This window comes from Hordeum vulgare, chromosome 6H, assembly GCF_904849725.1.
Source record: "Hordeum vulgare subsp. vulgare chromosome 6H, MorexV3_pseudomolecules_assembly, whole genome shotgun sequence".
Lineage (NCBI taxonomy): Eukaryota > Viridiplantae > Streptophyta > Magnoliopsida > Poales > Poaceae > Hordeum > Hordeum vulgare.
In genome coordinates this window covers 495295950-495319628 of record NC_058523.1, presented here as the reverse complement: position 1 = coordinate 495319628, position 23679 = coordinate 495295950, and the positions used below count along the sequence as shown (strand labels likewise).

The following is a 23679-nucleotide window of genomic DNA, read 5'->3' as shown; positions in this document are numbered from 1 at the left end:
TTATCAGCATGACTTATCCCATGTCCTCAGGAACAAAAGTAACTACTCACAAAGAATAATCATAATCATGATCAGAGGTGTAATGAATAGCATCAAGGATCTGAACATAAACTCTTCCACCAAGTAATCCAACTAGCATCAAATACAAAGAGTAATCAACACTACTAGTAACCTTACAAGTACCAATTGGAGTCGTGAGACGGAGATTGGTTACAAGAGATGAACTAGGGATTGAAGAGGAGATGGTGCTGATGAAGATGTTGATGAAGATGCCTCCCCTCTGACGAGAGGAGTGTTGGTGATGACGATGGCGATGATTTCCCCCTCCAGGAGGGAAGTTTCCCCGGCAGGATCGTCCTGCCGGAGCTCTAGATTAGATCTGCTCAAGTTCCGCCTCGTGGTGGCGGCGAAACCACGAAAAAGCTCTTGAATGATTTTTTCTGGAATGAAACCCTTCATATAGCAAAAGAGGGGGGCTAGTGGGCCGTCAGGGAGCCCACAAGCTTGCCCTCCGCCACCAGGGGTGGCGGTGGCAGGGCTTGTGGCGCCCTGGTGGCCCCCCTCCGGTACTTCTTTCGCCCAGTATTTTTTATATAATCCCAAAAAATTCCAGGTAACTTTTCAGGGCATTTGGAGATGTGCAGAATAGTGGACTAAGATTTGCTCCTTTTCCAGTCCTGAATTCCAGCTGCCTGAATTCTCCCTCTTCAAATAAACCTTGCAAAATAAGAGAGAAAAGGCATGAATATGGTACCAGAAAGTAATATAACAGCCCATAAAGCAATAAATATCAACATGAAAGCATGATGCAAAATGGACGTATCATGAACTAGGTCTTAGCATCATCCTTTAGCGAGAAAGGAAACAACTTGAGGATATAGTAGTAGCGGATCTTTTCCTCACTAGCGAATAGGGTGGCTATATCGTGCAGTTTGGTAAGATGGGCTACAACCGTTTCATACTCATAACCGTGAAAAGGATCAGATTCGACCAGAGTGATTAGCTCAGGGTCGACAGAGAATTCATAATCCTTATCGGTCACAAAGATAGGCGAAGTAGCAAACTTCGGGTCGTATTTCATCCTAGCGTTCAGAGATTTTTCTTTCCACTTGCGCAGTAGTTTCTCAACATCATAGCTATCCTTACACGCAAGAAAGTCCTCAGCTATCTCTCCCTCCATAACATAGCGCTCAGGCATAACAGGCAATTCAGGCATAGTAGCAGGTTCTACTTTAATAGTATCAGCAGTTTCAGAAGTATCATCACATATAGCAACAATTCTAGCAATTTGTGCATCAAGGAATGCACCTAGTGGCAAAGCAGTATCAGGCATAGCATCATCAGGCAAAGCAGTATCAAGCATAGCATCATCATAAGCATCATGGGCAGCAGAAGTAGCATCATCAAGCACAGGCGACATATCAAGATTTCTAGCAGGAGGCGAAGTCGCAAACTTACTCATAACTAAAGGTGAATCAAGTGCAGAGCTAGATGGCAGTTCCTTACTTGTCCTCGTAGTGGAAGGCAAGACTTCAGTTATTGGATCTTTTGGATTCCTCATAGTGACCAGCAGACGTAAATCCCAAGTGACTCAGAGAATATAGCTGTGCTTCCCCGGCAACGGCGCCAGAAAAAGGTCTTGATAACCCACAAGTGTAGGGAATCGCAACAGTTTTTGAGGATAGAGTATTCAACCCAAATTTATTGATTCGACACAAGGGGAAGCGAAAGAATATTCTCAAGTATTAGCAGCTGAGTTTGTCAATTTCAACCACACCTGAAAGATTAGTGTCTGCAAGCAAAGTATCAGTAGCAAAGTGGTATGATAGCAACGGTGTCAGAAAAGGATCTGTTGACGGCAGACTATTCCTAACTTGTTGTATCAATGGCGCCAAAAAAGTGTTGCGGCAAGTAACAACAAAGTAGCAAGTAACAGCAGTAGTGACATGTGACAGCCCGACGCCGGTGTTCCAGAAGATTCCCCTTTTCTTTCCATTTTCGTCGTGTGGGTATTTTCATTTGTCGCATCATCATCGCATCATGCGCATCATCTGCATTGCATCGGCATCTCCGTTGCCGCCGGTTTTCAAACTTGCATCCGTTGTTAGATGCCGGCTCTCGTCGTTGTCCGTTCTGAGCCCGACCGCACTCGCATGCGCCCGCGGCATCGTTTAAACCCTGTTTTAAAAGTGTGTTGAAAACTTTCTCTGATCGGAGTGAAACTTGGCATGCGGTCGTAATTAGTTATAGCTAGGCCGTCTGTCAAATTTCATCGCGATTGGAGTTTGTTTGATACCCGAACCGTAAACCTATAGCGGCACTATAGCCGATCAAACGTGAGGCGTTTCGGTATTTTAAACTTTGTCGTCGGGTTGCCTGTTTTCCCTCCCATCTTTGCCTAGCCCCTCTACACAGTGCACCGGCCTGCGCGCAACCTAGCCCGAAAACCTCCCGGAACCCGAACCCGGTGGTCGTAACCGTTGGGTCCGGATCAACCCCGTTATACCGCAAATCGTCATCGGTTTGTCCATTGGACTCGCTAACCTAGTTATTTTCGACCGTCCAATTCGAATCAGAGGGTCCAAATAACGCCTAATCTAACTAACCCTCTATATTTATAGACCACCCCTACCTAATTAGGAACAAACCCTAACTCCTAGGGGTCTTGTCCCGCAGCAGCAGCCGCCCACCTCGTTTTACCCGTCAGGCCAACCTCCACTCGATCCCATCCTCATTTTCCACTCCTAGGTCCGAGTTCCCCATCGCCCGTAGTAGATCAAGGGAAGCCTCAATCCCGTCGCCCCCCCCCCCCCCCCCCCGTGCATCCTGCAGGAGCAGCAGTGCCCGCGTTGGCATGCTCCCTGGCCCGAGGCCTTGACGCCGCATCAGCAACCTTGGCGACCACAGCAGCGGACCCTCGCTTGCCTTCGACAGTAGCACCAGCAGGTTCCCTGCTCCCTTGCCAAGCACCTCCTCTTTCTCTTCCCTATGCTCTCCTTCCCCTCTAGTTTTTATCCCTGTCTTGTTCCATTTCTTCTGTGCTAGAGGAGAACACAGCCGCAGCCGAGGTAGCCTGTGAGCGCGCGTTGGAGCCTCGGACAGCCCGCTCGGCGCGCCATGCTCTCCCGTGCCATCCGTCGTCGTCAGGTCGCCGGGAGCCCTGCTTGTGAGTGCCGCCGATGGTCCAGGGTCGCCGCTGACCTGGATCCGCCCTGATCCGCCCCCCCCCCCCCCCGTCCATGGCCTTCGCGCCCGCCGTTGTCCCTGGAGCAGCTCTACCCGCCGATCTCTGAACCCGCTGTGAGCAGGCTCTTCCAAAAACTGAACTTCGATCTTGTTCTAGATCCGTTCTAGCATTTAGGTGTTATGTAGGTTGGCCGCCTTGTTTAGCAAGCAAGTCGGCCGTAGCCTAGCTGGCCAGCGCCCTGTTGTGCCATCATGAGATCCTGGGTTCGACTCCCACACAACCCAATATTTTGCCCCATCTTCGTTTTTTTCTTGCACTGCGTAGGGCAGTCATCAATAGAATTTGCTTCTTGTTTGATCACAAGTCCTACTGTAGCGCATTGGCAAATGCCTTGCAACTCCACCATGGGATCCAGGGATCAAATCCCCATCGACACATATTACATTTTTAGGAATTATGCCTCTCCAGCGCAACAGCTTTTGCCATATTTCTTTTTGCGCTATTTTGTCAATTTTGATACAACTACTCAATTAGTCTGGTGGTAGGGCTACTAGTGTCCACCCAAGGGGTCCTAGGTTCAAGTCCCATGTAGCTCTCTTTTGCCATGCTTTCCTTTTCTCTTTTTTTTGCACTCACACACACTTAGATTCCTCGGCCGCTGCACTATGTTGCAATTCAATCTATGTTCCCTTTTTCCCTCCTGCGATTTCATCTTTAGCCTAGACATGCATGTTTGTATGAGTTGTGATGTTGTCCGTTTTGTAGATGCCACGCTAGTTGCACGTTGTCCCTCTTTCGTCGTGGCCTCGAGACATGGGAAACCCGATAACCGGATCACCCCATCACCATTTGGCATGACCCGCACGCTCTCTCTCTATTTGTTGGCACCGGTATCTCCTCGAGTCTTCGGGACCGGAACGTTGTCGTGGCATCGTTTCCGTTTGTCGCCATGGTTCCCTTTCATTCGTCATGGCGACACATGCTTCTTTCTCTTCTTTCCCGTGTTGTTATGAACTCGCATGCATGACGCATTCATGGCATATACATCTTGTGTTGCATGTTCTTGTGCCGTAGCTCCGTTCTATGTTCCGCGAGTTAAACCGTCTAGGATGCCATGTAGGATCACCGCTTCACCCTTTGCCATGTTAACAACAATTTAATATTGCCGTGTAAATTAACGGGAGTGAATTAAATAATTAAACATGGAGTTTCGTCGATATGCAACCCGTTGCATATCGAGCTTCATTTAATGTGTAGTGTTTGCGTGAGGTGTTTTGCCATGCCATCCCTTGCATGTTGACCTGATCATGCATCATAGTAGGTTGTGCATCATGTTGTGCATTGTGTGGTGAATATCCTTGTTGATGTTTGTTTCCGGTTTGCTCCGTCTCGATAGAGTTCCGCGAGCGTGTCAGAATGTGAGGACCCGTTCGACTACGTTGGTTCACCGACTTCTCGGAGTTGTTCTTCTTCCAAGCGGGATCTCAGGCAAGATGACCATTTCCCCAGATACCATTACTATCATTGCCATGCTAGTTATTTCGATGTTATCGATCATGTCTCGTTGCCTATCACATGTTAAATATCAACCTCTCAACAATGCCATGATAACCTTCAACTCTACAACCTAGCAAACCACTGTTTGGCTATGTTACTGCTTGCTTAACCATGTTGTTAGCGTTGCTAGTTGCAGGTGTAGATGCTTCCATGTGATAACATGGGTTCCTTGTCTTACCACCATATATTATTGCTATTTAATTTAATGGACCTATATACTTGGTAAAAGGTGGAAGGCTTGGCCTTTCTAGCCTGGTGTTTTGTTCCACCTTTGCCCCCTTAGTTTTCGGCTACCGGTGTTATGTTGCATAAATGAGCACTCCTAACACGATCGGGGTTGTTATGGGGACCCCCTTGATAATTCGTTTTAGATTAAAGCTGGTCTGGCAAGGCCCAACTTTGGTACTACATTTGCCTAACAACTAATGAATTGCATAGGGAGTAATTAACCCGAGGATAATTTAATCAACCCCCGGGCCAGTGCTCCTCATGAGTGTTGGTCCAAATTGGCAGACTACGGGGCCACCGCGGGGCAACCCGAGGTTTGGTATCTCCTAGTGTGACCCATCCGTCGTGTCCTGAGAACGAGGTACGCGACTCCTATCGGGATCGTCGACACGTTGGGCGGCCTTGCTGGATTAGTTTTACCTTTGACGGAATATCTTGTGCATCGGGATTCCGGTGATGCTTTGGGTAATCTCAGAGTTGAGGTTTTCCACTAGGGAATCCGACGAGATCGCGAGCTTCGTGATTGAGGATTTCTATGCGGCTTGTGGTAATTTGTGATGGACTAGTTGGAGCACCCCTGCAGGGTTAAATCTTTTTTGGAAGTCGTGCCCGTGGTTATGTGGCAACGTGGAAACTTTGTTTAACACTGGTTCTAGATAACTTGAAGTTAACTTAATTAAAATATGCCAACTGTGTGCGTAACCGTGACTGTCTCTTTCGTGAGTTCCTTCTCCGATCGAGGACACGGTGGGGTTATGTATGACGTAGGTAGGTGTTCAGGATCATTCATTTGATCATGAGTAGATCACGTCCGTTATGCGTAGATCTTCCCCCTCTTATTTCTGGTACTCGTAAGTTAGCCACCAAATATATGCTTAGCCGCTGCTGCAACCTCACCACTTAATCATGCCTCACCTAATAAGTTTTTCTAGTCTTGATACCTTTGGAAATGAGATTGCTGAGTCCCCTGTGGCTCACAGATTACTACAACACCAGTTGCAGGTACAGGTAAAGGTTACTTGACGCGAGCGCGTTGATTGTTCATTTGGAGTTGCTTCTTCTTCTTCTTCTTCTTCATCGATCTAGGATGGGTTCCAGGCTGGCAGCCTGGGATAGCAAGGATGGACGTCGTTCTTCTTTTGTCGTTTGTTTTCGTCCGTAGTCGGACCCTGCTCTTACTCTTGATGATTATGTAATGTACTGATGTGACTCTGATGTAGCTTGTGGCGAGTGTAAGCTAATTCTATTATATATCTCTTCTTTTCAGTACATGTACTTCTGACGATATCCATTCTTGCGACACGACGAGATGCGCTTCTATCCCTGATGAGGCCCCCATGCCAAATTGAGGATAGGGTCGCATCTTGGGCGTGACATGACAACAGTAGCAGCAGTAGCAAGTAACAGCAGTAGCAACAGAGTAACAGCAACAGCAGTAACAACAGTAGCAGCAAAGTAACGTAGCAAGGACCAGTAGTAAAAGACTCGTAGGCAGTGGATCGGTGATGGATGAGTATACCGGATGTGATTCATCATGTAACAGCTATAACACGGAGAGATAAGTAACTAGCTCCCGTTCGTCAATCTAATGTAGGCATGTATTCCGTATGTAGTCATACGTGCTTAGGGAAAAGAACTTGCATGACATCTATTGTCCATCCCTCCCGTGGCAGCGGGGTCTAATGGAAACTACGGGATATTAAGATTCTCCTTTTAATAAAGAACCGGACCAACGCATTAACACGTGGTGAATACATGAACTCCTCATACTATGGTCATCTCCGGGAGTGGTTCCGGTTATTGTCACTCCGGGGTTGCCGGGTCATAACACATAGTAGGCGACTACAACTTGCAAGATAGGATCTAAAACACACATATATTGGCGACAACATAATAGGTTCAGATCTGAAATCATGGCACTCGGGCCCTAGTGACAAGCATTAAGCATGGCAAAGTAGTAGCAACATCAATCTCGGAACATAGTGGATACTAGGGATCAATCCCCGTCAAAACTAACTCGATTACATGATAGATCTCATCCAACTCATCATCGTCGAGCAAGCCTACGATGAGATTACTCACGAACGGTGAAGAGCATCATGGAATTGTCGATGATGGAAGGTTGATGATGACGATGGCGACGATTTCCCCTCTCCGGAGCCCGGAACGGACTCCAGATCGGTCCTCCAGATGAAGAACAGGAGGTGGCGGCGCCTCCGTATCACAAAACATGATGAATCCTTCTCCATGATTTTTTTCCGGGCGAAACGGAATATATAGAGCCGAGTTTGGAGGCGGTGGAGCCACGTGGGCCCCACAAGCCCTCACGACGCGTCCTGGGGGGTGGCCGCGGCCCACGGGCTTGTGGCCCACTGGCACACCTCCTCCGGTGGATCTTTGCGCATGTATTTTTCATTAATTCCAGAAAAATTCTTCGTAAATTGTCAGGTCATTTCGAGAACTTTTATTTCTGCACAAAAACAACACCATGGCAATTCTGCTGAAAACAGCGTTAGTTCGGGTTAGTTCCATTCAAATCATGCAAATTAGAGTCCAAAACAAGGGCAAAAGAGTTCGGAAAAGTAGATATGACGGAGACATATCAGTGGGTTGTTTCCTTCGGCAAGCCTAGCAAACACCGGCGAGCGCTGAAGCACGTTGATATCATTGTGTGATCCGGCCATGCCAAAAAAAGAGTGCCAGATACAGAGATCTTCAGACGCCACGGCCTCTAGTATGACAGTGCAAGCTCTGACATGGCCCTTATACTGCCCTTGCCAAGCAGAAGGGCATTTCTTCCACTCCCAGCGCATGCAGTCTATGCTACCAAGCATCCCTGGGAAGCCTTTGTTGGCATTCATCACCAACAAAGAGGTTGTATCTTCAGCAGTCGGCTCTCTCAAGTACTCAGGGCCAAACACAGCAATAACAGCCTTGCAGAACTTATACAGGGGCTCTAGGCAAGTAGACTCGCTCATACGGACGTACTCGTCAATGAGATCACCGGGCACTCCGTATGCAAGCATTCGGATGGCGGCAATGCATTTCTGATAAGAAAAAAACCTATGTTGCCAACGACATCCTCTTTGCACTCGAAATAGTCATCATAGCCGACCACCCCCTCTCTAATACGGTTGAAAACATGCCTACTCATACGGAAACGGCGACAGAATTGTTGATGTTTGAACAACGGGTTTGCTGTATCAAAATAGTCCTTCCAAAGAAGGAAATGCCGCTCTCTCGGTTGCGATTCAACGCCGGAAGGTGGCTCGAATGGAGCCACGGAACAATGGCCGCTGGCTGTTGAGCTGGTGATGGACCAACACGGCAGCCAATACCTCCTCCTCGTCATCGGACGACGAATCGTCGGAGTCGCAAAGGAAATTGTGAAAAAAGAAATCGTCGACGGAGTCCATCTTGTACCTTGGCAAACTGTGGAACAACTTGCGGGCGTCGACGAAGAAGACGACCGGTGAAGGGAGTCGCGACGCGCACGGACCAGCTAGCTGCCCTGCTGGTGTCCGACGAACGTGCCGGTGAGGATCTGATCGGACGGCGAGGCGGCCCCCCGACGGGCTGTGTGGTGGGGGGAGTGGGAAGCAGTTGGCTCCCCGGCGACAAGACGATGGCGGCGGCGACACGGCGCAGGCGTTGCTGGACAGATGTGGAGGCGTCGACAACTGGCAGAGTCGCCGGAAAAATGGGCGGCGGCGTCGCCGACGAAGGAGGCGGGCGTGGGTTGGATGTGGGGAGGCCAATGTGCCTCCGACCAGCGGGCCCGGAGGAAGAGAAGGTGAGCGCGCGTGCGTCCGTCGCGTGTCCGCGTCGACGCAAATCCGACTCAAAAATGGGTCGGAAATGGGTCGCCCGCGGACGAAAACCGGACGCACGTCCGTTTGGATCGGCACGTTGGATCGTCTTTTGTGTCCGCGTCGATCCAAAGGGACGACGGCGAACGAAATTGGGTTGCCCATTCAAGTTGCTATTAGGGTAAAAGGTAAAAAAAATGTCCGCGCAAAGATGGTGGTTTGGAAGCGCGTCGACGAGATGATGTGTGATTCTAGACAATCCAAAAGCAAATAAAAGAGAGTGACGAGGTGTTTACTTACTCGGCGAAGCAGTGGAGAGCAGACACAATAGTCGTTTGTCAGGTGTGAGAAGACCTCCCCCAACCCCCGATTCCCCAAATGGAGGCGGCCGCATCATCACCGTCGCCGGAGCAGCCGCTGCTGGTACCGCCGCAAGCAGGCGCCGGCGCCGGCGCGGGGCTCGGGAACCAGCCCGCCACGCCCCCGCCCACGGCGGCGGCGAGGCCTAGCCGCCTCGCGGCGCTCATCGGGCGCGCGGCGGGGCGGCGCGGGCCGTCGATGCTAGTGCGCGAGACGGCGGCGCTGCAGCTCGACCGGAGGCGCGCCGACTGGGCCCACTCCCGCCCCGTCGTCGCGCTCGACGTAGCCTGGAACGTCGCCTTCGCGGCGGCCGCGGCGGCGGTGCTCGCGGCCTCCACCGCCGAGAGCCCCGGCAAGCCGCTCCGCCTCTGGCTCGTCGGCTACGCCCTGCAGTGCGTCGTGCACGTCTCCCTCGTCTGCTCCGGCTCACGCCGCCGCCCCGCCGCCCCCGCGCGAGGCCCCGACATCGAGTCCGGAGCCGCCACCGCCGGGGCCAACAGCTCAGAGAGCGACGAGGGGAACGACGAGGAGGCCATGGAAGAGAGGGCAAGGTAAAGGCAAAACGGAGAAGAACCCCCGAATTTTTCCTCCGGTTTCGCTGTCGTTGAGTGGTAGAAGATGAACTAGGGTTAGTGGATTTGTGGGTTGTGATATCTGCTTAGCTAGAAATCACGCTTGTGTCTGTGTGTGTGCTTTGATGTACTAAATGCCTTTTGATGATTCTGTTACTTGTGCAGCTCCACGGACCGTTGCGAGTCGGTCAACACCATGGTGTCATTCCTGTGGTGGATCATTGGGTTCTACTGGGTGGTGACCGGCGGCGATGTGCTCGAACAAGGTGCTCCAAGGCTGTATTGGTACCGTCGCCTTAAACCTACACCCATCACGCACTGCATTTTCTGTGTGGGAATTTGAATGCTTAATTTCTTGTGGTAAATAGTTTGCAATTGCATATCTGTAACCGAAACCACTAGCAACATAGTTTTATCATGTGTGTTATATCTGGAATTTTGCAACGTGCAAAGTTGAATGCAAAACGGCGGCACAGTAACTCTTTTGTCATTAATAAATGTGTACAATAAACCCAGAGCAATTGCGCCAAGACACTTGTTGACTAAACTGGTATGCTGTCATATGTTATGAATATGAATATTTATAAATTTTGAAATCTATTATCTACTTCCTCTGATCCAAAATAAGTATTATTCAATCTTCACAGCAAGTTGGTGAGTGCTAACTTCCTGTTAGACCTAACAGAGTTACCTGGCTTCTGATTTGTTGTGCAGGTTAACTGTAGTTTTTCTCGCGTTTGATGTCTTCTTCGCTGTTTTCTGTGTTGTTGTGGCCTGCTTCATTGGTGTTGCACTGTGCTGCTGCTTGCCTTGCGTCGTCGCAATACTATATGCTCTGGTTGGCCAGGTAATCAATTTATTCTGCGTTTGAGGAAGTGTCAGCTACCTTACTACACGAATTGTTATTACTTGGCTCATTCCCTTCTCTCTTATATATGTAGGAGGGTGCATCAGATGCAGATATTGGTGTTCTCCCCAGATATAAATATTCTGATCCCAGTGAGAATGGAGAAAAAGGAACAGACGAGGGGGTTATGATTCCTATCCTTAATAATAGTGGAACATCAACAAGCGAACGAATTCTTCTTCGTGAGGATGCTGTAAGGATTATGCTTTGTGCTTTCTTACTTCATAGTAAAAGTTGCTTTGTTTGTATGTATAGTTCTTTATATTATCTTTGATCTTCATGTATCCTATTGGAAGTGAGCATATAGTTTATTTAGTGGTCATATAGGTAAAGGGTATTTACCATTGGAAGTGAGCATATAGTTTAGTGATCCGTTACACTAGAGGAAACTTGGCATGTTATGCCAGTTCACAAATTCAAACAATCTATTCTCAGAAACCAAATAATGCTGTGAACTACCTACACAAACAAGAATGGTGCTCAGTTGTATGTAGTCTTCGGATGCTTTGTTGACAGCTTGCTTGTTCTATCAGGAATGCTGCATATGTCTCTCATCATACGAAGACGGAGTGGAGCTATCTGCCCTCCCTTGCAACCATCACTTCCACTCAATGTGCATCACGAAATGGCTACGAATGCACGCAAACTGTCCGCTTTGCAAGTACAACATTCTCAAAGGCAGTGAAAACTGAAGGCTCGCCGAGGACTTACACTGACGTAACTTTTCATACTCAAGGTCTGTATGCATGAACATCCTGGAGCAAGCGGCAAGTGAGAAGCCTTGTGATTCCCGTCTGTTTGTAAACTGATGATATCAACGAGAGCCTGGTTGTAAACTGAATGATATCAATGAGAGTTCTGTGAGGATTGGCTGTGCTTTCTGTTTAGGATGTGAGCGTGTACAAGTGTACATGAATGAACATTAACATAAAGTGTGCTCTGTATAAGAAGGTCACAAAATAGCTTAACGTTTGGTTATGGACTCACTTTATGCAAAATTATTACCTGGATATATCTGTATATTGCTATAGATGTGACAAGAATAGGAGTGATCAAAGAAATCGTAGAAGCAGCTGGGTGAGTATGTGACGCTGCTTTTATGACAGGAGTCTGGATATGACTTTGTTTATTAGCCATTTTCTACAGCTGGTAGAAACCTTCCTCGGGCCTTTGCTGACACTCCTAGGTTCTGCCATGCTCAGCTCACAAGCTTTCCAAGGGAAACAGTATCAAATGACTTGTTCGAGACACAAACACACGCAATTTAGAAACAAACAATGCATTGTTGCACACAAAATTGCTGCTGCAATTTTCGCCCACAATCTGACCAAAAAAGGCCAAACGGTTTTTCATCACTCTCAGAGAATTTTGAGCTAGGCATACGCAGAATTGATACTGGAATTTCACCTAAAATCTGAGCGAAAAAACCAAACAGTTCTTCATTCAGAGAATTGTGAGCTGAATATACACAAAATTGCTACGCATTGAAGTTTCACCTACAAACTGAGCGAAAAAGCCAAACAGTTCTTCATCACTCAGAGAATCAGAGAACTGTGAGCTCTAAACATCCCTGTTGCCCCTGACCATTACTAACTCCGTCCAAAATTACAAGACAACAATCAGGTACAATGAGGCTGCACATAATTGGGCTTGCACATCTACTATACACACCGAATGACCAGTGAGTGATCCTGCGTGAGCTGACATGATGAAAGTCAGTGATAAACAACACTACAAGACTACCAGCACTCTGTTTACATTTTACAGGCACCACAACATCTGCATCTAAGTGGTGTATCCACAACGAAAACATAAGTGTTTGATCCACATCCACCATAGGGTCAGCTGGGGCAGCTGCCCAACTATCCTTCTCCTCCATTGGTTTCCATGGGTCCAAGCTCTGCCCTGTTTGGACGTTGGAAGAACATCTGGAGAACGCCTTGTGCCGCCCAAGCCCCCCTGCCGTGCTTCACATATCCCGGCTCCACTCGACTGAGCATCGAAGCATCTATCTTCTCCACTGGACACCAGATCATGCTTCTTCTCTTCAGATGAAGTACCCATCACCATAGACCTTTGAGAACGCATCGTGCACATAAAAGTTCCTCTCTTGGATCATCGCGCAGACGTTTTCAGCGTCTCGCCACTGCCTACACCTGACGTACATATGCACAAGTAAAGTTTGCAGCACCACATTGGTGTCAGAGCCTATCTTAATGACATGAGCATGTATCTGCCTTCCGTAGCGCAGAAGCCCTTGGTAGCGGCAAAGGCTTAGAAGCCCTGCCAGGGTGTATTGGTCAGGCCTGATGCAGGCCAGCTCCATCTGACGGTAAATGTTTATCGATGCACCTGGTTGTCCATCCCCTACATAACCCGAGAGGAGAGCATTCCAGGATATCAGGTTCCTCTCGTTCATCCTGACAAACAGTAGCCGGGCAACCTCGATGCAGCCGCACTTTGCGTACATGTCGATCAGCTCAGTTTCCAAAACCACATTCATCTGGTGTATGACCTTGATGGTATGGGCATGAATTTGCCTCCCGTATTCTGTATACCTTCTGTTGCCGCAAAGCTTAAGAAGGTTCACAAAGGTATGCTGGTTAGGCTTTATGTTTGCAGACTCCATTTGTCGGAAAACCTTGAGTGCCAAGTCGACCTGCCCATTTTCAACATAGCCAGACAAGAGTGCATCCCATGCTACATAATTCCTTTCATCCATTCTGTCAAATACCAATCGAGCATGCTCCATCAAGCCACATTTCCCGTACATGTCAACAAGTGCGCTGCCCCGGATAGCATCAGTGTCTAACACTCTTCTTATCAAATAGCCATGGAATGCACTGCCACTGTCAATGTCAGCCAAATGAGCACAAGCTGCGACTCCGCTGCCAAGGGTGAATCGATCAACGGTGAAACCACACTGCTGCATCTGGATAACCATGTCGAGCGCCTCTTCGCAAAGGCCAAGGCGAACATAGCTTGAGATGATGGTATTCCAGCTCACTTGATCCCTGTCTACCATTGTCTCGAAAACTGCCCTGCAACCACCCATGTCGCCACACTTCCCGTACATATCGATGATGCAGTTCCACACGGTGGTGTTCCTTTCGAATCCGAGGGCGACCGCCAACCCGTGCAGCTGCTTCCCGCGAACCAGGCACAACGACGCGCCGCACACCTGAATCGCCATCACGAGAACCGAATCAACCGGAAGCACCCCAGCACGCCGCATTGTGGAGAAAGCATCCCACGCCTCGTCCCACCGGCAAGAACGGACATAGCCTCCGATGATCACGCTCCAGGAGACCATGTTGGCCTCGTCCATCTCGGCGAACGCGTTGGCCGCGTCATCCATCAGCCCGAAACCGACGTACGCGCTGACCAGCGCGGTGGCCACGACGACATGCCGGCACAGGGCGCACTTGACGACCACGGCATGCGCGGCCCGGAGCGTACCGCTGTCCTGGAGGCGGGCGCAGGCCTTGAGGACGCTGGGCAGCATGAACTTGCTGACCGGCAGCCCGTCCCGCCGCATCCTGCAGAAGAGCTCCAGGACCTCCGCGTGCCTGCCGGCGTGGGCCAGCGCCAGGATCGCCGAGCTCGCGCTCTTCTCGCCGCTCCTGGGGGGCGCTCTCCCGGGCAGGCCGCGTGCGCCCGCGCCCTCGCCGCCCGGGCGAAGCATTTCATCGAACGGGTTGCCCGCTTTGGTAGTCGAGACACTTCTCTCCAGCATCCCGTCGAACGGCCTACGGGGGTTCACTGTTCTTGGGTTGGCTGGCGCGAGCTGTTCCTGTAAGGTGAGTGTGGAGGCGGCCGTGCGCCGGAGGAGATGGCGGCGACGGCGGCGGCGGCAGGGGGGCCATTTGAGGTGGGCACGCTGGGAGGTGGGATTGGAGGGAGGAAGAGGGAGCGGCTGTGGATAAGGGTGCAGCAGGCAGGAGTCCATCTTCCGCTCAAGTGAACTCTTGCCTCCTGCGGAGTACTACTACTAAAAGTTAACGACAACGACAGTCTTGATTTTATGATAGAATGTTATGAATATTCTCCGTCAAAACACAGGATTTTATTTACATTTTTTTTACAGGGCAGTTTCAGTCACTTGTGTGGCAGTCAGCAGATGTATAACACTGCGTCGTTGTACTGATAAACTACACTAGGACTAGGTGCAGCTCTTCTTCATTCCCCAGTATTATACATTAGCAACAAGGACAAGCATCCCAGGTATACAAACCATCAAGATGGCGCAGAGAAAGGCCTGCGTGCTGCACCTCACCGCAGACCTAAAACAGCCGAGAAAATATATACAAGGGCGATTGTTCCCTCCCAACTACCTGTTCTCAATGTTTACATCTTACATGCCGCCGCAGCAGCAGGACTACAAGGCATAGATCTTCTTCTCGTGGTCTTCCACGGCCTCCAGGTCCGACAACCCTTCGCGGACAGACCAGGAGAAGGACTTGCTGCCGCTCCCCCTCCTGATGCGCCGCTGCCTGTCCTCGCCGAACTTGAACCGCGGCCGCAGCAGCAGGTAGGCGAGGAACAGGAGGGTCCCGATCATGATCGGCCCTCCGACGGCCGATATGGTGAAGGCCATCCACGCGTGCTGCGGGCCCACCACGACGTAGGCCAGCGACACGAACGCCGCGCACGTGCTGAGGCATGCCGACCACATCAGCTTGTTCACGATCTTGATGATCTGCTTCTGCGCGCCGGTCTCCCAGGCGACCAGCGTGATCTGCACCACGACCACCGCCAGCGAAATGAAGAGGGCGATGGCGTTCAGGAGGCAGAACACGCGGAAACCGGTGAGCTTCGATATGTAGGCCTCGCCGATCTCACCCCCGGTTTTAGTGTCCTGGTAGTACTGGCCTGGCAGGTTGAATATGGAAACGAAAGCGATGGATGCGATCAGGGTTGCTACCAGAGTGACCGAGTTGATGGTGTTCTGAACTGCTTCTCTGTGCAGCTTCCGCAGCTCTTTGGCGATCCCTGTCACCCTTTTGTTGGTCTTTGCGTTCTCACTGAGCTGTGCTTGCACATTGTGCTTGATATCACTCACAGTTCTCCTTAGCTCTGATGCTTCGTCAACTTTACCAACATTTACGGCATTCTTTGCACCCGCCTCTGACAGCCACTCGATGATTTCCATTTTAGACTCACCATAGGGAACTTTCTCAGCCAGGTCCATAGCTGTTTCGTTTTGACTATTGATTGCATTGACTTCAAGTGACTCATAGGCAAGCAGAAGTTGAACCATCTGGAGACAAAAAAAATGGCAGAGATATAAAGTTAAGTTAACAAAGCATGCTGGGACATAAAGCACCGAGATAAAAAAATCAGTTCAGTTGAAAATAGTCAATCTCCCATAAAGGAAAAAACAGACGTATCTTTTGTTTCAAAATCACAAAAGAGTTAAGACGAATCTCACAGCTTCAGTATATCAGCTGTGCCTCTTTGCTTTGGTTCTTTTTTCTATTCAGGGGGCAGTAGAAAACTAGAAAATCAACTAGAAAGCACTTAGACAAACTACATCAAACTTGTAACTGCACATAGTGGCTTTCTATTTCACAAATGATGCCACTGGGTAGACTATAGAAGCTACGTGTGTCTCGACCATAGCTTTATGGTTACTTGCTTTGTCAAGCTCACGTACAAAGTACTACTCCCTCCGTCCCAAAATAAGTGTCTCAACTTTGTACTAGCTCTAGTACAAAGTTGTACTAACCTTGAGACATTTATTTTGAGACGGAGGGAGTACCTACATGTACTGAAAAATAGACAATAGTGGCAGAGAGTCAACAAAGATAAGCAGTGTTTTATGGTGCTTCGTCCTTCATATAAGATGGGCACACATTAGTTGCTATAATTCACTGTATACTCCATCTACCAAGCACCAGCAAGGTGGCTTACCAGAAACATATATATGTTACTTTGGGAAAGTACTGAGTTACTCGAATTATCAATCCTGCTAAATTGAGTAAGATGTAGTCAATGCCCCAACTGCTGTGCTATTATCTAATCATAATATAATCTTGGTTGAATCTGGTCTAACAGAATCAAAGTGGTACGACATCCTCCAACATACTGTATAATCACTTGTTACCCAGTGCTGACATCCTGGTGCTCATAAAGAGATAAAAAGATGGTGTCTAAGACCTCTTGTATTTATTACGCCCAGTTGCCCATTATCTCACTAACAGTCCTCTTCTCCAAGTGCCTATGACCAATTACAAATATTTAGTGTGTGCATCAACTAACAACAGTCTCGGGACAAATATAACTGCAGAAATTTTAATGCTAGCAGTCAAGCATGGTCACAAGCTCTATCTAGAAGAAGAGCTTAGTAATTGCGACTGCGAGTACTACATCTTACAGCTTTCCATTAGTTAAACTAGATTCCTATCATGAAGCAGTAGCCCAGGGTGAGCAGGTTGTTTAAAAGAGTGAATGAAAATATAACCAAAATGTTAAGATACATATATTCCAATCTAAGCAAGGTAGGGTTAACCAAAACGATCAAACTCACGGGACAAGATACATGTAATGTACCCATCTATGTAATTTTAGAGAAGTATACCTGGGGCCTCCATTTTCGTGTAGCTATATGTAAAGCTGTGTTTGCCTTCTTGTCACGCACATTGAGGATGGAAACATCAGCCATCAGCAATTCCTCCACCACATCTGTGTTTTTACCCTTCACGGCCATGTGGAGAGCAGTTTGTCCCTTCCTATCTCTGATTGCAACAATCTCCGGATCCCTCTCAATGAGTGCTTTGACAATGCGATGGTACCCTATTCTTGCAGCAGTATGTAGTGATGTCTTCCCGTTTTTCCGCACAATCTTTACGCAGCTAACGTCAGTGTCCAATATAGCATTCACCACATCCAAATGGTCTTTTACAGCAGCAGAGTAGAGTGGGCAAGTGTTGGACGAGTCACACACTGAGCAAAGCTCAGGCCACCGCCCCAAAAACTCCTTCACAACCTCTGTTTGGAAAGCAATTTATCAGTCTACTTGGCATGCGGAAAAAATAGCATTCCTCATTGAACAATAGCTGCTGCATCAGCAGAACCTTGAAAAAAAGGTAGGTGGTTCATGCTAAAAGTAGAAAATCTTAGGATTATTAACCACATCAGATTGCATATCGGTATCCGATTTCCTTTTCGATTAACACCAAAAGCCACCATTATTATCACTGGTAGTACAACCACAACCCTAGATAATTCACATATGCTGGCACACACATCCAGTGCCATAGCGCAATCAATCGAACTGCAAAGCCCAGAACACCAAACAGCCCAAAAAGCTATCCTGGACTCCGCCTAATCTAGCTGAGGTCAAGGCAGCAGCGCTGGGCTGAGCTAAAATCTAGCAAGACACTGGGCTTAAACATCAAACAGTAAACAGTAGTTCCAGAACACACACTGGACTTAGCTCGCTCCAGAACCCCAAGCGGGAACCACTGATCGAGCGAGAAGAGGGGCTCACCGGTGTGGCCTTGCTTGGCGGCGACGTGGAAGGCGTCGAGGTCGAGGCGTGAGCGGAGCGTGGCGGCCTCGAGGTCGTAGAGCGGGAGGAGGAGGCGCACGACCTCGAGCGCGCCGGCCTCCGCGGCGACGTAGAGCGCGGACTCCCCGGCGTCCGTCTGCGCGGCGGCGAGCGCCGACGCCTCGGCGCCGGCCAGGAGGCGGCGCACGGCGTCCGCGTCCGCGGATCGGACGGCCGCGAAGAGCGCCTGGTGGGAGAGCGGCGGGAGATCCATCGGCGGGAGCGCGGCCAGCCGGAGAGCCTACCGCGGCGCTGGTTCCGCGGGGTGGGTCGGCGCGGGGGAGGGGAATGGGGGGGCGCCCGCCGTCGCTGTCGCCGCACTGCGCTGATTGGTGCGGGTGGACTCGGCAGCTGGGCTCTCGGTTGGTTATCGGAAAGTGAAACCCTTCTGCCCGGAGGAAGAAGAAGAAAAAAAAACGAAAGTAAAATGCTGCTCGCCTTTCTTTCGAATCTTCCTTTTTCTTTTCTCTCTCCGGGAGTGGGAGAAAGGTGAAGGGCAGCAAAAGCAGCGACGCGCATCGCATCGCATGTGTTGCCGCGTTGGGTGGTTGTGGCTTTCCTCCTGCCTGACTTATTTATGATCTGTTTCCTTCGTCATTGATATATTCGGGAGAAGAAATGTGCGCTTCGTGCTTGCTTCGTTTTTTGTTTTAGGGTGTGTGTTTGGTTTGAGCCCCAACTAGCCCAACATGACCAAAGCAAGATAAAAACTGATTAGATGGTATCTCCCATGGGGGCAGCCGTCTAGGGTTTATCTCCCCTGGCGGCAGCGTCTAGGGTTTATCCTGATTGGAGTCCGACTCCAACTCTCCCTCGGTGTGGTTGAAGGCCATCCATATAGACGCACCGGATCGGGCAGATCATACCCTGTGCTAGGGTTGGTATTGTTGGCTATGGCGACTTCGGGCTCGAAATCGTCGGCTAATAGCACGACCATGGCGGACAAGTCGATGGGGGTGGACGATCTGATAGGGAAGCTAAACCTGCAAGAGAGAGAGGAGGATGATCTCAATTTTGATGAGGAATTTCCAGATGAGACCGGGGAAGCGGAGTTCATGGCGATTGCCAAAGTACACACCGATAAACCCTTCTCCAGGGGGGCTTTCTATGAGAGTATGCGCATGGCGTGGAGCTTGGCACAGGGTGCTACTTTTAGCGTGTTGGGCGAAAATCTCTTCTCGATCACGGTAAACTGTCTGGGTGATTGGAAGAGAATTACTGAAGAAGGACCTTGGCTCTTCCGGGATCATGGGGTTTTGATCGAATCATACGATGGCTTCACGAAATTTGATGAGGTGGCTCTCGATAAACTGGCAGTTTGGATCTAGATAGTTGATCTCCCTCCAATGTACAGGAAGGAGCAGGTGGTTCGATCTCTGACTAGGAAAGTTGGGGAGGTGATGAGCGTCATGTTAAACCCTAGATGGGGCAACGGCAGGATCGTCAGGGTCCGGGTCAGGTTGGATGTGAACGAACCACTGATGAGGTTTGTCTCTATAACTAAAAATCAGCGGAAAGTGTATTACTCAATTGTGACAGCCCGAGACCGATGCTCCAGAAGATTTCCCCCCTTTATTCCGTTTCCGTCGTGCGGCTATTTTATTTTGTTGGTTGCATCATCATTTAGTTTGCATCGTCGCATCATGCATGGCATCTTGCATCGTCTGTCACGTGTGGTGTATTGAGTGTTGTGCTTCGAGCGATCACCGAGTCGTAGAGCGATAGTAGTTCCCCCTCTCTCTCCTCTTATTTCATTTTGTGGTTCTGCTAAAGTTCTGTTTTAACCCCTCTTTTTAAAAATAAAGATTCGTCTTATTTTAAAGAAAATCATTTTATTAAATGTGGGGGCAACCCCTAGGTTGGGCTTTATTTTTTTCCTTTGTTATTTTTTTAAAAACTAGAGACCCTTTTATTTATAAAAGGGGTTTGAATTTTATTTTTTTGTAAAAGAGGTTTTATTTTATTCTTCAAAAGGGTTTTAATTTTTAATTCTTTAAAAGGTTTTAGTTTTTATTCGTTTAAAATGCCAACCTATTTTTAAAGTTGGGTATATTTCTTTAAAAGGAGTAAAAGGCATTTTCTTCATTTTGTTAAAAACCTATTTTTTTCTTTCTTTATGTTTGTTCTTTGTTTTTTTATTTAAAGAAAAAAACAATACAGGGAGAGGAGGCCCACTTGCGCCAAGGCCCAGCAGACCCCTGCCCTAGCGAGCCCGTGTCTCCCCCCGAGCGCCGTCGCCTCCCCTCTGCTCGATCCCTTCTCCCCTCTCGTTCTTCCTCCCATAGCGCTCCTCTCCTCCTCCCCTCAAGGCCTCTGCCCGATCCCCTCTCCTCTCCCCTCGCCGGTGCGCCTGTCCGTCGGCCGGACCTCACCAGCCCCGCGCGCCGCCTCTTCCCCCGCGTGCCCGCGCCGCCTCGCTGCTCGCCGGCAGGCCCCCAGGTCAGCCCTGCCGCCGTCGGCCTCATCTGCGTCGCCGCCCTCGTCGGTGCCCGACCTCCTCCTCATCGCCGTTCCCCTGCCGCCATGGTCCCCTCCTCGCGCCGCCCTTGGCCTCCCGTCGCCGGCGCGCCGCTCGCTGTGCTCGCCTCGCTGCGCCGCCGTCTTGCCCTGAGCCCGCGCCGCCTGATGTGTTGTGCCGAGCCACCGCTGTCCCTGTTGCTGCATGCTGCTAGGTTGCATGTTGCTGCGCCTGTTGCTGTTGCTATAGAGCTGAAGCCTGCAGCCGTTTGCTGTTGCTGTTACTGCTAGCTGTAGCGGCCTGCTAGGTGTTGTAGGTTGCTGCTGCTAGCTATTGATGCTAGCAGATGCTGATAGTTGCTTGTTGCTGCTAGGTAGATGCTAGCTGATGATGATTTCCCTGCTAGTTGCTGTTTGCCGCTGATGCCGAGGCTGCTGCCGCTTGCGCCGTTGACGCTAGCTGTAGTTTGATGTCGGCTGCAGCGTGCTGCTGCTGCAGATGGTCGATTGTTGTTGCGCTTTGCTGTTGCCGTGCCTGCTGGCCGAGGCTGTTGCTAGAAGAAGCATGTAGCTAGCGGCTATAACTAGTAGTTGTTAGTTGCTTTTGCTATTAGATGCTAGGCTTGGTTGTTGTTCTGCTTGCCGTTGTCTGTCGGCGCCGATGCATTTGATGTGGTGCCGCATGTGTCGTCGCGTGCGCCGTTCCCCTCCGCCGAGGAACCAACAAGATCACCGTGCACCACGTCGTCCTCGACGACCCCGACCATCTTCGGAAAAACGAGTTCGACTACCGTCGCCGAAGACCGTGAACCACGACGCCGAGCGAACGACTACCGTCGACAAGACCCGAGTACCACGATGACCATGACTTCCACGACGACCGTTGTTCTCCTTCAACGATCTGAACCCCTCCGATTCACACGCTTCGAAGGTATACCGATGGAACGTGGTCGTGAACCGTGTACATGTGTTGTATGAGATGTATATATGTTTGCGTCGAATGTTGCCCGTTGCACGTGTACCTCTTATGTTGTGCCTCGACACATGGGAACCCGGTAACCGGGATCACCCCATCCTTATTTAACGTTCCAGCACACGCTTTCTATACGTTGGCATGATATCTCGATGAGTTATCGGGATAGGAACGTTGTTGTGGCATCGTTTCCGTCTTGCCGCCATAGTTCCCCTTTCGCTCGCCGTGGCGACACCTGCTTCTTTCCCTTCTTGCCCGTGGTTGAACTTGCATGCATGACGCATTCATGGCATATATCGTGTGTTGCATGCCTCTTGTGTCGTAGCTCCGATCGATGTTCCGCGAGTTAAACCGTCTAGGATGCCATGTAGAATCACCGCTTCACCCCTTGCCATGTTAACAACAATTTAATATTGCCGTGTAAATAATCGGGAGTGAACTAAATAATCAATCGTGGAGTTTCGTCGATATGTAACCCGTTGCATATCGAGCTTCACTTAATGTGTAGTGTTTGCGTGAGGTGAATTGCCATGCCATCCCTTGCATCAATGAACTGATCATGCATCATAGTAGATATGCATCATGTTGTGCATCGTGTGGTGAATATCTGTGTTGATGCTTGTTTTCGGTTTGCTCCGTCTCGATAGAGTTCCGCAAGCGTGTCGGAATGTGAGGACCCGTTCGAGTACGTTGGTTCGCCGACTCCACCGAGTCATTCTTCTTCCAAGCGGGATCTCAGGCAAGATGACCATTTCCCCAGATACCATTAGTATCATTGCCATGCTAGTTTTATCGCTTCTATCGTTTATGTCTCGTTGCCTACCACATGTTAAATATCAGCCTCTCAACAATGCCATAATTACCCTCAACATGTTCGACCTAGCAAACCACTGTTTGGCTATGTTACTGCTTGCTCAACCCTATTGTTAGCGTTGCTAGTTGCAGGTGCAGTTGCTTCCATGTGATAGCATGGGTTCCTTGTTATATCACCCTATACAAATGCTATTTAATTTAATGCACCTATATACTTGGTAAAAGGTGGAAGGCTCGGCCTTTCTAGCCTGGTGTTTTGTTCCACCTTTGCCCCCTTAGTTTTCGGCTACCGGTGTTATGTTCCATGAATGAGCGCTCCTAACACGATCGGGGTTGTTATGGGGACCCCCTTGATAATTCTTTTTAGATTAAAGCTGGTCTGGCAAGGCCCAACTTTGGTACTACATTTGACTAATAACTAATGAACTGCATAGGGAATAATTAACCCGAGGAAATTTAATCAACCCCCGGGCCAGTGCTCCTCATGAGTGTTGACCCCACCTGAGCGATGTCCGGCGCCCCTCTGGTCACCCGGAGGTTTAGCGATCCCGACGTCTAGCTCATCCGTCGTGTCCTGAGAACGAGGTACGCGACTCCTATCGGGATCGTCGACACGTCGGGTGGCCTTGCTGGACTAGTTTTACCTTTGACGAGATATCTTGTGCATCGGGATTCCGGTGATGCTTTGGGTAATCTCAGAGTTGAGGTTTTTTCCACTAGGGAATCCGACGAGATCGCGAGCTTCGTGATTGAGGATTTCTATGCGGCTTGTGGTAATTTGTGATGGACTAGTTGGAGCACCCCTGCAGGGTTAAATCTTTTCGGAAAGTCGTGCCCGCGGTTATGTGGCAACATGGAAGTTTTGTTTAACAATGGTTTTAGATAACTTGAAGTTAACTTAATTAAAACTTGCCAACTGTGTGCGTAACCGTGAATGTCTCTTTCGTGAGTTCCTTCTCCGATCAAGGAAACGGTGGGGTTATGTCTGACGTAGGTAGGTGTTCAGGATCATTCATTTGATCATCTGTAGTTCACGTCCGCTATGCGGAGGTCTTCCCCTCTTATTTCTTGTACTCGTAAGTTTAGCCACCAAATATATGCTTAGCCGCTGCTGCAACCTCACCACTTAACCATCCCTCACCCATTAAGCTTTGCTAGTCTTGATACCTTTGGAAATGAGATTGCTGAGTCCCCTGTGGCTCACAGATTACTACAACACCAGTTGCAGGTACATGTAAAGATTACTTGACGCGAGCGCGTTGAT

General features: G+C 49.4%; 3 protein-coding genes across 3 annotated transcripts; 1 reads left to right on the top strand and 2 right to left on the bottom strand.

Annotated features, from left to right (window-relative positions):
• Window positions 1-9101: 9101 nt before the first annotated feature.
• LOC123403196 (E3 ubiquitin protein ligase RIE1) lies at window positions 9102-11630 on the top strand. Its single transcript, XM_045097149.1, has 5 exons — window positions 9102-9692; window positions 9879-9998; window positions 10428-10560; window positions 10655-10813; window positions 11154-11630. The coding sequence occupies exons 1-5, from the start codon at window positions 9160-9162 to the stop codon at window positions 11310-11312; spliced, it is 1104 nt and encodes a 367-aa protein (XP_044953084.1). The 5' UTR covers window positions 9102-9159; the 3' UTR covers window positions 11313-11630.
• Window positions 11631-12035: 405 nt separating this feature from the next.
• On the bottom strand, window positions 12036-14704 carry LOC123403194 (pentatricopeptide repeat-containing protein At1g11290, chloroplastic-like). The gene has a single exon (XM_045097146.1). The coding sequence runs from the start codon at window positions 14567-14569 to the stop codon at window positions 12668-12670; it is 1902 nt and encodes a 633-aa protein (XP_044953081.1). The 5' UTR covers window positions 14570-14704; the 3' UTR covers window positions 12036-12667.
• A 75-nt stretch (window positions 14705-14779) lies between these two features.
• On the bottom strand, window positions 14780-18401 carry LOC123403195 (ankyrin repeat-containing protein At2g01680). Its single transcript, XM_045097147.1, has 3 exons — window positions 18113-18401; window positions 17201-17610; window positions 14780-15880 (listed from the first exon to the last, which is right to left on the bottom strand). The coding sequence occupies exons 1-3, from the start codon at window positions 18384-18386 to the stop codon at window positions 14999-15001; spliced, it is 1566 nt and encodes a 521-aa protein (XP_044953082.1). The 5' UTR covers window positions 18387-18401; the 3' UTR covers window positions 14780-14998.
• Between the last annotated feature and the right edge of the window lie 5278 nt (window positions 18402-23679).

What these genes read in the sequence shown, in the direction of transcription:
- LOC123403196 (XM_045097149.1), top strand. Translation starts at nt 9,160, where the DNA reads ATGGAGGCGGCCGCATCATCACCGTCGCCGGAGCAGCCGCTGCTGGTA. An exon ending in GCCATGGAAGAGAGGGCAAG is followed by an intron (nt 9,693 to 9,878) that starts GTAAAGGCAAAA and finishes TTACTTGTGCAG; the next exon opens with CTCCACGGACCGTTGCGAGT. An exon ending in TTCTTCTTCGTGAGGATGCT is followed by an intron (nt 10,814 to 11,153) that starts GTAAGGATTATG and finishes TTGTTCTATCAG; the next exon opens with GAATGCTGCATATGTCTCTC.
- LOC123403194 (XM_045097146.1), bottom strand. Translation starts at nt 14,569, where the DNA reads ATGGACTCCTGCCTGCTGCACCCTTATCCACAGCCGCTCCCTCTTCCT.
- LOC123403195 (XM_045097147.1), bottom strand. Translation starts at nt 18,386, where the DNA reads ATGGATCTCCCGCCGCTCTCCCACCAGGCGCTCTTCGCGGCCGTCCGA. An exon ending in CGCCAAGCAAGGCCACACCG is followed by an intron (nt 17,611 to 18,112) that starts GTGAGCCCCTCT and finishes CTTTCCAAACAG; the next exon opens with AGGTTGTGAAGGAGTTTTTG. An exon ending in CACGAAAATGGAGGCCCCAG is followed by an intron (nt 15,881 to 17,200) that starts GTATACTTCTCT and finishes TTTTGTCTCCAG; the next exon opens with ATGGTTCAACTTCTGCTTGC.